The sequence below is a fragment of the Aphidius gifuensis genome, linkage group LG1 (assembly GCF_014905175.1).
Source record: "Aphidius gifuensis isolate YNYX2018 linkage group LG1, ASM1490517v1, whole genome shotgun sequence".
NCBI classification, from domain to species: domain Eukaryota; kingdom Metazoa; phylum Arthropoda; class Insecta; order Hymenoptera; family Braconidae; genus Aphidius; species Aphidius gifuensis.
The window spans coordinates 5,295,887-5,308,834 of record NC_057788.1 but is presented as its reverse complement, the minus strand read 5'-3'; the positions used below and the strand labels follow the sequence as shown (position 1 = coordinate 5,308,834).

At 30.4% G+C, this 12,948-nt stretch overlaps 1 protein-coding gene across 10 annotated transcripts in view; it reads right to left on the bottom strand.

Annotated features, from left to right (window-relative positions):
• LOC122861150 (obscurin) overlaps positions 1-12,948 on the bottom strand; it is a 33,953-nt gene that overhangs the window by 17,538 nt on the left and 3,467 nt on the right. For 5 of the 10 annotated variants that reach the window (XM_044165346.1, XM_044165347.1, XM_044165351.1 and 2 more), the window contains exons 1-7: positions 6,162-10,763; positions 5,719-5,834; positions 4,359-4,520; positions 3,162-3,293; positions 2,701-2,871; positions 1,943-2,024; positions 1,767-1,862 (exon numbers count right to left, since the gene is read on the bottom strand). In XM_044165346.1, coding sequence (XP_044021281.1) covers positions 1,767-1,862; positions 1,943-2,024; positions 2,701-2,871; positions 3,162-3,293; positions 4,359-4,520; positions 5,719-5,834; positions 6,162-10,763 — 5,361 coding nt within the window. Of the gene's footprint in view, positions 1-1,766; positions 1,863-1,942; positions 2,025-2,700; positions 2,872-3,161; positions 3,294-4,358; positions 4,521-5,718; positions 5,835-6,161; positions 10,764-12,948 lie in introns of those variants that run through there. The other 5 variants (XM_044165354.1, XM_044165355.1, XM_044165348.1 and 2 more) reach the window with 4 other exon arrangements.

Sequence of the window (12,948 nt, the reverse complement as noted above, 5' to 3'; positions counted from 1 at the left end):
ACAGAAGTGTCGTCGTCATGAATTAATAAAAACAACACATGTTTTTTTAATTGCTCACAATATCACCCTTATCACGTGTACACATTGACCACTTTAAACGCACCTTTTATACATTGATATCCAATTATTAATATAATAAAACTTCTAACGAAATAAATAGTTATCTAAATATTTAATTTTTTAATAATTATTTATTGTTGGCTTAAAACTGGATCAGTTAGATGTTACACTACTAGAACTCAACAGTTACCAAAAAATCGTTGAGTGAGCCGCGACCCAGAGTTGCACAGAAGATTCAACGGTGAAGAGACCAATACGGTTACCCCCCTCGTTAGCTATACTTAGATGAAGACGCCAGAGACTGACCACGTATAAACGCACAAAATGTTAATATACATATGTACACATACACTGTCATTACAAGCTGACGTTTATACAGACAAATATTATTGGCTGGTGCTCCAGTGATCCAGATTTATAACAAAAAAAAATAAATAAATAGACAAATAATAAACAAACAAAAAGACAAATTGAAAATTGAAAATTAATAATTATAGCTATTATTTTTACAATTAACATTTTGATGTTTTATTTATCATTTGTCATCAAAAGTATCAACTAGACATTTCAAATAAAACAAGTTTCTATTTAAATATTTCAAATATATTTATACAGTTTACATTAAAACATAATTTAATTAATGATTACAACAGGTAGGCATTTTTAGACAGTTGTCATGAATTACTTGAAATCATTTGGCTCAAAATATATTCAAAAAGTTCAATGACGCCAATAAAGTAATGACATTAGAATTAAAAAACTTTTTGATTGAAATGTCTGTGAGCTTTTGTAATATGGTTTATTTATTTTTTAAATTATAAATGATTTAAAAATAAAAGATAAGATTGTTTTGATGGATGAGTTTTGTTTTTTTTTTTATAAATACCAAATTTAGATTTGAACCTGGATAGATTGTTGATTGATAAAGATTTTTTTTTTTGCTTTTTTTTATTATTTATTTATTTTTTTTTGTTAGTTGAACGCACAAAATGCCGGGGACACATTGCGAGTGCAAGAAGGATAGATGAACAGTATACGTTGGTTAAAAATAAAATCTGTTATTTTCGGTTCTGGATTCACGCCCGTTTCACTTCCACCGTTATGCAATTGTAGGATTTTCAGTAATGTATACTACTTATTATATTATCGAATATAATCAATCATTTTTATTTAAATTATTGACGATTTTAATTTAAATAATTTTTAAATTTTAGTAATTTAAATTATTTTATTTTTCTATTTATTCAAATGAAAAAGTATTTGATAAAATTAATTTTAAATAAAATGCATTAAATTATATATAAATAAAATTAAATTATTCATAGAATTTAATTTTTAATTATGAAAAATAAATTTATGAATTTGCAATAGTATTGTATATTATTAAAGGTATCTAAAGAGAAAAGCTGATGAAATGAATTTTAATTTTGTATATTTATTTCCAAGTTATCATCAGAGTTGATCAAAGGGGTCTATTTTATCAAGCACAGCTTACACTGAAAAGCTCCGTAGTTTAAAAGCTCGTCGAGAATTAAGATTGTTTATATTCTTAGACAAAAAATAAGCCAGTTTAAAACGTAGAATTTAACTTTACCGATTCTAAATAATTTGACAAATTGCACGTATTTTTTTTAAATAAAAAAAAATGAAAAATAACAATGAGCTTTGTTTTAAAATTGAGCAATTTATCATGACAATATTCTTACCATAAAATATTCTCGAACTTCATCGTTCGATTGTAGAAATTCTTGTGCAGCAGGTTCATCTCGACAGTAGGCCACATGTTTATCGAAATCCCTTTCCTTTGATGAAAGAAAAAAAATTAACAAAGTATTAATTGTTCAGTTAAAAAAATTAGCAAATAAATAGACAATTGACTTACTAATCTTAAAAATGTTTTGCCTAGCATCCTTGGTTGATCTGCATAGTACTTGACACCCTCGATTAAAACCCTGCCAAACGATCTAAGTAAGGCCGGAATTAATATCATGCGAAACTCACAACATGCCTAGGAATTTGGACTTTACATTTATTATTTTTATTATTCTCATCAATGTCTGGCTTGCATCGATAAGAACTCAGTCTCTTACAGTATTAAATTTTATTTTTATTAATTTTTTAATTAAGGAATTTTGGTATTTAGGTCATCAAACAAATCGTCAAACAGACCGTAGAAAAAGTCATTTAACACATGAAAGGTGAAAATTATTTTGGCGAGACAACTGGGTTACATTTGAACTTTTTTTTTTTTTTTTTTGTCTTTTTAAATTGAGGGTGTCGCATGACCCACTTTGAATGAAAATTAAATTTATGAGAATTTTTTTAAAAAACAAAAATGAAATATGAACAAATAATTTAACGAGGTATGAGAATAATTAATTACTGAAAAAAACGAATACACACGTAAAACTTGACTTACGCGATTTGGAATCAGACAGCTAAGAAAAAAATTATGTGAATTTGTTGTATCGTGTATGTCTCGAATTTCGTTTAAAGTGTTTTTTTTTTTCTATGTTATACAACATGATCAATGTCATTTAAATTTGATTTGAATTTACGTGTTTTTGGTTTTTTTCTTTTGTTTTTATAATGTTGAATTGTTTTAGAATCTTACTGGGCAATTGTGTAAATTATACCTACGTGTTGTGAAAGTCAGCAATTTGTTTGAGATTGGTAAATATTATTTCCTTATTGTCTCGAACTGCTCGTGGTACTCCAGGATTATCTAGTGGTTTGAGGTATCGTTCAACTACTTGTTGAAGATCTCTTCCAAATTCTTCTTCTGTCTCAACCAATTCCTTGACAACGGCTCTGTAAAATAATTTTTTATTAGTAAACACATAATGGTAAAAAATAAAAAGAAAAATTAAACAACAATAAGGTAACAATGTCAAAGACATTACATTTTTTTTTTCACAATAAAATGATTTTCATTTTTGTTTGAATTAAATTAAACAAGTAACATTTTTTTTTACGTAAAGCTATTATCTTTTGGATCACTTGTAAAATTGTAAAGTGATCTGTAAACTAGTGTCGTCACCTAAACTAAATTAAAAAAAACAAAAAAAAACCGTGAGAAATAAAATAATTTTAGAACTCACTCTCGACGGTACTGTGAATCTTCTGGGCGGTGTTGACTTGTCAAAGTTGAACTGTCTTCGCTGAGAGCAGTTTGCATGAGTATTGACATGGGCAGCCATCCTTCCTTTCCATCAACTTTTTTAACCAGTGCTCTAATGACAAAATAAATTAGTTTAAGATGCTAAATTCTTAATATTTTTTTAAATAAAAAATAAAGTAAGTTGTTTTATATTTATGTCACAAAAAATATTGCATTTAAATAAATTTAAAATTTTGCAAATATTTATTTAATTAAATTTAATATTTAATAAAATATATGAGAAATTTTTATTTTATTGTTTGACATTTCTGTTAAATAATTGGTGATTTATTTTATATGGCCATTGTCACTGCCAGAATGAAAAGCGCCGGTATCATTTGGCTACAGGCGTGTCGCTCTTCACTATTTCTGAATTCTATACAAATAGTGTGAGCTTGAACCTCACCTTCGACTCAAATTTATTTCGAGCCAAAGCCTCTGATATTGAAATGTCGATGTAAAAAAGCTGACATCATCGAGGTTGTCTCAACATTTTTTATTATTTTTATTTTTAAACTTTATTTTGATAATCGGTATTTAATATCAGCTATAAGTTTTAAAAAAAAATATAGTCGTCATAAAAGAAGTAAAAAATTTTATTTTAAAATACTTCATCTATTCACATGGCATTTGAACGAATAGACACATTATTACCCTCATGATTTATTCATATCGTTAATTTAAATGTTAACTCACCGAAAAATATTTTATAATTTTATGTCAATTGGTTTTTTTTATTTTAAGTATTTAAATATTACTCAACGAGCAAGTAATAGGTTGGCAAATAAATTAGATTACACGCCAATAAATATATTCATTGTTCGTTTAAATTTGATTTAAAATTCATCTAACAAAATATAATCAAGATTACTGCTAAATACTTGATAGACAAGTCATAATAAAAATAATAAAAATATTTACAATGCTTCCGCATTTGCATAAACTGAATTTATCGTATATATTCTCAGACATTGTGACTGACAAATGTTGTTCCACGTAGTCTAGAAGTAAATTTAAATATGTAAAAGGTCACTGAACTCCAAGTAAAATAATTTTCCCCGTATATATTTTTTATCCAACTATTTTAGTATACTTTGAATTTTCTTTGATTCTGTTGATTGATTATATCGTAACTTACTTTTGTAAATTTGAATCTGAGTTGGATCTTGTTATCAACGATCTTGATCGTGGATCAGTATGTTTTCTTCGTGGACGTATTGATAATTTGTGTCTTGCTGCTGAATTATCCAAACGTGCACAAACTTCACCAACTTCTAGATCTGGATCCATTTTTGCTTTCCTAAAATATTCCACCATTTTTTTTTTGTTTCTTTTTTATTTATTTCTTTACTATTTGCATGCTCAATTTTTTATTCCTTGTAAAGTTGATTAATAAGCCCATTTTTTTTGTTGATTTTTTTGTTAATAATATTTAATTATTTTCAATATAGTTGATTAAATAGAATAATATTAGGAAGCATCATAAGCAATACATTAGTCGCATGTAAAACAAAAAAATAAAAAATTGTGTTTCAATTAAATTATATAAAAAAAAAATAAAATAATCTAGTTTATGACTTTTGACATTGGATGTCTGCAGGTTTGACAGTATTACAAATAAAGAGCATAAAAATATGTCAGTATAAATAAACCAAGCATATATAATACGGGGCCAATGATCTCGGAATTTTGTCTTGCCCTTATTATATTTTTTTTTTTATCATAACTTTCGTCGACAACATCTTTCAACAGCTTGTCGCGATTATTTGAATGCATATGTTGGATGATGTATCATCACACGGTTAAGCACCTGTTCTAATTATATTTGTACTTATTTTATTTTTAAATTTTTTTGTTAGTTCAAGCAACTCGATTAACGCAAAGTCATACCTCTCTCTTGTCAACATATATATTCCAAAAATAACTCAAGTAACTTCAAGATAGAAGTCTATATACAATTTCTGTCATTATAATTATTTATTTTTTTTTCAAGTCTTTTGAGACTGGAGCAGCATGTCTTGTCATAAAAAAAACGATATACCAACTGGAAAGGGTACCTAATATTTGTTTATAAACCGTCAGTGGTGCTGGGTTTACGCAATTTTTAGAGTTTTAGTGCCTCAGTAATCGTCAGTCATGAGCTAAAATAACTTTTCAACAACATTTTGGATTCTTGAGCTTGTAAAAATAATCATATGTACTTTTTTTTTTTTTTTCGTATTATGCTCAATTATATTTACTTTGAGGGCTTTATTTTTTATAAAAAGAAATACCAGATATTGTCATCGATTATCGAAATGATATTGCATTAAATTATAGTTAAATATACTTAGAAACTTTTGAACTAAAGCCAATGAAAATATAGACATTTTAACATTTAAAAATTGAAAAATAAACGAGTCAGTGATATCTGAAAGATATAAGAGTGACGAGACCATCCAAAAGTTAGACAAGCTATAAAAAATTAACTTATTTTATTTATTTATTTTTTTTCTTACTTTGCCAAATCCTCTTGAATTTCTACAGCTTCAACAATATCACCAACATTTACAGAAAATTCATTGTCCTCCTCAGATACGTAATCTCTAACGACGATAAAGTTTTCAAGTGGTCTCTAGAAATAGAAAAATAAAATGAATTAATTTTTTTTTTACGAAAACAAATAACTAAATAAAGTACACAGATAAAAAAAAAAACTTGATTGTTTAGGATTCTGAGAAAGGCTTTTATAATGGCGTGACAATTGGTCACGTAACACACTGCTATGAGACATTTCCAAACGTGGCTCCGGTGATCTATTTCAATGTATCTATTTTTAAATAAGTCACAACAAGTGGTTTTGCACTTCCTACTATCAAGTGACGAGTAAATTTTTTTATTAGCAAACTTTTATTCGTAGTTTATAATTTTTTATGACACAAAAAAAAAAAACATTATTTACCCCATTATCAATTTCATCAAATTGCAGATTGCTAAGTCTTCGAAAAGATGGTGTATTTTCTCTACTTTGAGAATTCTCAAGAGTTTTGCTTGACTTTGAGAGACTGACACCAACACTCTGTTCTCGAGAAGAATAATATCTGCCATTTGTCAGTCCATTGTTGGTATTTATTGATGATACAGATTCATATCTTGATAATGTTGTATCAGCTTCATATTCATCTTCTCCAGCCACATGACATGCATACATTGAAAAACGACGTGCTGTAGGATTATTTAATTTTAATGCTGAAAATACATGAAGTGGTTCAAAGTGTGATATTCCATCTTCATCCAAAACAGTGTAAGCCACTTGACCAGTTAATACAGAACGTGATGCTTCTCTTGGTACAACAGCTTGCATGCCCTGTTTTAAAATCATAAATATTGATGAAGGTTTGTGATTTCTTTTCATAAGAAATTCTTCAATTGCAAGACTGTTTTCAGTACAAAGTAAAGCAGTTGGTACATCAGCTGAAGATTGTAATGGTGCATTTTCAGGAACAATCATTAGTGCTGCACTTTCACGAACTAAAGTTCTCAAGTGAGGATCAGTTCTTGCTAATTCAGGGTCACTGCATAGACTTTTTAAAGCTAATGCATATTGTGGTCTGGCTTCTGCTAATTTTCTCATCACAGTTAATCGTTTGAGAATATCCAAGGTCATTTTATCACCAGCAATAGCACGAGTTGACTTTTCATCATTAATAACTGCAAGAAGATTACTAGCAGTCGTTGACATACCTAATGCTCTTGCTAATCCTACCGCTTGTAGCATAAGTTCTCGCAAATGATTTCCATCACTAATTAATAGCTCTTTAACATGCAACTCACTGGATTCTCTAATAGCATGTACAATTGCTTTGTGTACAGTATCAGCAGCTTCTTTTTCTGTTGCAACACAAGCAACTTCTTGAGAAACCCATTCCAAAACTTTTGATATTAATTTTGGGTCATCTTTAGATACAGTACGAAAAGCTGATCCTACAAGATCACAGCCATGCTCTTCCTCTAACACTGCCGATAATCTTTCCAACACAACATCATCTTTTAAAGAGTGACTGACTATTGTTGATTTTAAAATATCAATTTTATTATTACTTGATTCCAAAATATCAAGGATTGCTTTACGACAAAGAGCCTTTCGATTTTGCGGAATTAATAAAATTTTTAAAATCTCATCAATTGGCTGTTCAATTGAGTTAAAGCCTTGACGAAGAACAACAGTTAAAGCTTCACTGATTGAAGACAAAATAACTCCTTGATTATTATCTCCATTTAGTGGTTTTTTTTCATCTATAATAAGTAATGCAGCAGCTATAGCTGCTTTTACAGCGTCTTGTAATAAATCAATATTTTCATCGTCATGTTCACTGTGATATCCATTCGTTAAAACAGCTGTTTGATGTCCGTTTTGAGTTATTTCTAAATTTATATTTTCGTCGTGCTGATGTTGTTTTACAATGTTGTGTGCTAGTTGAGATACAGTTGATACAATTTGTGCCATTTTCACTGCAGTATCTCCATGAAGACCAAGCTTTTCTGCAATAACAAGAGCATGCTCTAGTGCAACAGCTGTTGGATCCACATCAACATCAACATTTGGCACGTTAGCTGACACTTTTCTTCCAATTGACATGCCAGCTTCTGAAAGTTGTCTCAACATTCTTGCATCAATGCTTGTTTCACCTTGGTGTTGAGATGTAGCATTGTAATGAAGATGTGATGGTCTAAGTAGACCAAGTTCCTCAGGTGTCACCTCGAAACCTTGAACAGAAAATTCCATTTCTCCTTCTGGAGTATCTGTCAAATCAGGGGCTACGAATCTTGGTCCTTCTTCTGTTTGAACAATTTGTCCAGGAACAAATGTTACTCCTTGTTCACCAGATTCTACAACACGACCTGGTACAAATCTCGGACCATCGGGTGTGTCTACAACTTGTCCAGGTACAAATCTTGATCCCTCGTCTTCTGTTGATATTACCTGTCCGGGAATAAATGTTGGACCGACTTTTGTTTGAACAATTTGACCAGGAACAAACCTTGAACCTTCAGGAGTTTCTACTGTTTGTCCAGGTACAAATTTTGGACCACTGCGCGTATCAACCATTCTTCCTGGTACAAATTTAGGCCCAGTATTAGTTTCTACAACTTGTCCAGGTACGAAATGTTCACCTTTTTCTGTCATCACTAATTGCCCAGGTAAAAATCCATCATCAGTCATAAGTCCAGGCACAAATCTTGGTCCATCTTTACCACCACGGACTAATTGACCAGGCACAATTCTTTTTCCTTTTGGAAATTTATTAATTTTTTCCGGAATAAATTCAACGCCATCATCTGTTTGGACCATATGTCCGAAAAGCTCTTGCTGTTGCAAAAGTGACATAGCACTTGCAGTCTTTGAATCTACAGGAATTCCAATAGGTCCTGCTTCCATAAAAGTTATATCTTTAACACTTTTTGCTGCTGCAAACTCGAATCCGTTTCCAGTCAAAATTGATTTTCCAGGCATGAATTTTTCGCCGTCCGGAGTTTTTATTATCATTCCCTCAACAAATTTTGGTCCATTTGGAGTCTCAAGAGTTGTTCCCGGCACGAATTTATTACCTTCTTCAGTTTCAACTGTCACTCCAGGAACAAATTGAGTTTCACCTGCTTTGTTTGTTAAATTTTGACCCGCAACAAATCGCATTCCTTCAGATGTTTGCATTGTTTTACCAGGCACAAACATTGACTCTCCAATAGACGATGTAAGACATTGTCCAGGAACGAATTCCCATACATCATCTATTTTTACACTTTGTCCAGGTACAAAAATATGTTCACCATTTTGATCTGTTATTGTTTGACCAGGCATAAATCTTGCCCCGGATTCAGTTAAAATTGTTTGTCCGGGAACAAAATTATTTGGTGTAACAGTTTGTCCAGCAACAAATTTAGGTCCTTCATCGGTGACCACTGTTTGTCCAGCAACAAATTTTGCACCATCACGTGTGTGAATAGTCTGACCTTGTACAAATTTAGATCCATTCTTGGTATCTAAAGTTTGTCCAGCTATAAAGACTGGAGTTTGTTTTCCTTCATCGGAAATATTGACTATTTGTCCGGGTATTAAAAGTGGACCATCTGGTGTGCAAACAGTAAAACCAGGAACAAAAGTTGTACCCTGAGAAGTTTGTAAAGTTTGTCCCGGTACAAATACCGGTCCAGTTGGTGTCTCGACTGTTCTTCCAGTAACAAATCGTTGGGCGGACTGAATATCAATTTTTAAACCTTTAACTTTATGGATTTCATGTTTTTCTCCACTGTTAATGTTATTAACAATATTGGAAATTTCTTCTACTCTTGGTAGTGTATTTACAGCTTGTTTTCCAGCAGCCGAAAATTTTTCTTTCACACCTGCAGTATCATCAAGTTCTGCTTGTGTTAAATTTGATAATAAATCTTGAATTAATGGATCTGGCTCAATATTTAATGGCACCAAAGGTTCAATTATAGATATTGCTTCGAATCCACCAGTTTCTTCAGAAATTGGAGAAGTAACAACACCAATTTCAGTTGCTTCCAGATCAATTGTTTCTGGCTCTGTTTGAATTGGCTTTGGCAAGCAATCAGCAACTGGAAATCCAGTCATATTTTTAGCTTCACTATCAAAGTCGTCCCAATTACAGACTGTTGTAAGAGGCTGCATCATTGCCTCCCAATTTTCAGAAATTGCAGCCAACTGACTCCCTCCAGATCTCGCTTGATTTAAATCAATGTATTTCCAATTAAGCCTTTTTTCTTCTTTCAACTCTTCTTTAATACTACGTAGCTTGAGTTTTTTTGCTTTTTCATGTTCTTCTTCTTCCGCAGCTTTTTCTTTTTCTTCAAATATTTTTTTAGCATAATTCAAGCCTGCAGTACGTTTTTTCTTGCGTTTTTTAGCTTCAGATTCTTGTTGTTCCCTCTCTTTTAAAACGTCTTCTCGAGGTCCAAGACCATCATAAAGATCGTCAAAGTTATCTAAATTTTTAAAATCTACTGAAACATTTTTTCCTTGTTTTAATCTTAGTAAAACTGTATCGCAGTCTCTCGATAACATGACGTCTCTAACGTCTCCATCTCTTACAGCAGCTTCAAGACGTGCTGGAAAAACTAAACTACATCGTCTTTCCTGAACCGTGTAAACAAATTTTAAATTCTCTTCTTCTTCTAATGGTTCCTTCGATTCTAGAAGCTCTTTAAGTGCTCTTTGTTGTTCATTTTCACCTTCAAGCACAGGGAACACATACCGGTAGTCTTTTACAACAACGTGTTTTCTTTTTTCTCCTAAAATTAGACCAGCAGTATAATGATGAGGGCCTTGACCAGAAGAATTACTGGTAATATGACACTTTTTATTGTCATGTCTGTGCACACCAAGAAGTACGGGAATGTAGTGATGCGTCGGAAGACCATAAGATTTTCCAGTTATACGACAAAATCTTTTTGCATCGGCAGGACTTATGGGTGGCAAAAGTGGAAAATAATTTGGTTTGGGGAGGCCTCGGCTTCTCCCCGTAATTCTACAAAACGACATCACTTGTTTTAATTAGTATCGAATGATTGCACTTGTCTCAAACTTAATCAACATGTATCACAGAAGTGTCAGACTGTTGGTTACGTTAATAATAATATTCAAAAGATAAAAAAATTTAATATAAATAATTTTTAGAATTTTCGTAGCACTTTGATAATTGGTTTTTGAAATCCACTTCTATGCATATAAATTCTTCTGTAAAAACTCGTCATCTCCTGTCTGCCGAATATTTTTTTTTTTTGTTTTATCATAAGCTTTTGGCAACAATCTACAAATTTTCGGTATTTTCGATGATCACTTTGAGTCAAAGATACTTGTTCTTTTGTCAACTGTCCTTGACAAAATAAAAGAGCAAAAAAAATTTTTTCTTCGAAAATTATAAATTTATCATCACTATAGTTGATCGCGTTGAGATCACGTTCAGTTATTTTTATTTCAATAAAACACTAAGGATATGAATAATTTTTTTTTTTTTTTAGGTACAATGACACATCATTGGAGGCAAACGTGTGTTCGTTTATACAGTATAACTTTTGATATCTTTAAGACTTTTCAAATTCAGAATTCATTCATTATCGTCTTGGAACCTTGCCCATATGACAGATGAATTGTAATAAAACAGTAAGATTAAAATTTATGCTCAATTTGATATAAAAACCTCGGCCCCGATTTTCGATATAAATTTCCTCTCGAGAAAACTATTATTACAATATCAATTTTTGTAAATAGCGTTTTTTTTCATGTTACATTTTAATTTTACCAATGTTTTTTCTTTGAAAAAAAATAAAATAAATAAAATAGTCGCTCAACAAAATAGGTGAAGCAGGAAGAACTTTTATAAGATATTTTCACTGGAAATGAAATTTATCTGCGTGGACAGTTCACTCAACTTTACGCACAACCTCCCACAAAAAAATACATCTATTTTAGTTTTGCGTTACTAAGCGTTTGCGTTTTCATGTAGCATTTATTCAATATATGCGTATAAGTAAAGCTCCAAACAAATTAACAATACTATGTATAATTTGATTGATTGAATTTAAAACATATCAGTCTTCAATCTCTAAATTACATCGTGAATTTTTTTCTTTTTCAACAAGCTCTCTATGTTATTTATACATTTGATAATTTTTTCGAATGATTAAATTTTTTTTTCAACTGTTTATGTTGCTTCAACACTTGTATCACAATAATTTATAAATATATATTAATAACATCAATTGAAACACCCAGCTTGAACCCGGTGAACCTCCCTCGACTATTTGACCTGTGGCATTTACCAAAAAGTGTGCATGACGATACGCGGCAAAAGCAAGACTACCGGACATGTACTAAGTAGCTAACAGAGTCTGTATATTTCTTCAAGTCACTCGCTGCTACTCCCCTCGAACAGAAATAGCTACCCTTCTTCCCCGATACATCTTTAGAAATTTTAACTCTATATACAAACTCACACAATATCTTTGTATTTTACCTGAGGGCTTTAAACTTTTTTTTTTATTAAACTCCAAAATGATTCATATTATTTTTTTAAATAAAAATTTAAATATAAATTCGTGAATAAAATTAATTTTCTATTTATATCTCAACATGAAATGGGGATAATATTTATTACTATACAATGATAATGCATAAATTATATCATTGTATATATTTTTTTAAATTTATTAAATTATAAAAAATCATATAGATTAAAAACCACGAAGTAATTTCTTTATGGCTTCAATTTTCAATTTTAAAAATTCACGTGCAGCAAGAATTTTAATATAACATAATTATAAAATTTAGAAATAATATTTGAAAAATAAATTATGACTAATATATGATTTTGGCGAAATATCAAAGTATTAAATATGATAAATATTTTTGGTATGCATATTATTTTCATTAAATCTACCACACTTGGCTTAATAACAATAACAGTGTTGACACGTGCTCACTTACTATAATCATATGATTTTATAAAATATGGGTAAATCATCAAATGTTAATTGAGTATATGATATCTGTCACTATAAAAGCTGTGTGATTTTATTCAATTTCATTCTCGATTTTTTAATGATTCGAAAAATCTGTCAAATAATTTAAATGTTACATTGTTTTGATATTGGATAAATAATGAATATTTAAATAAATAATATAAATGAATTACGAGAAAATTATTTCATCTCGTAAAACTTAAAAG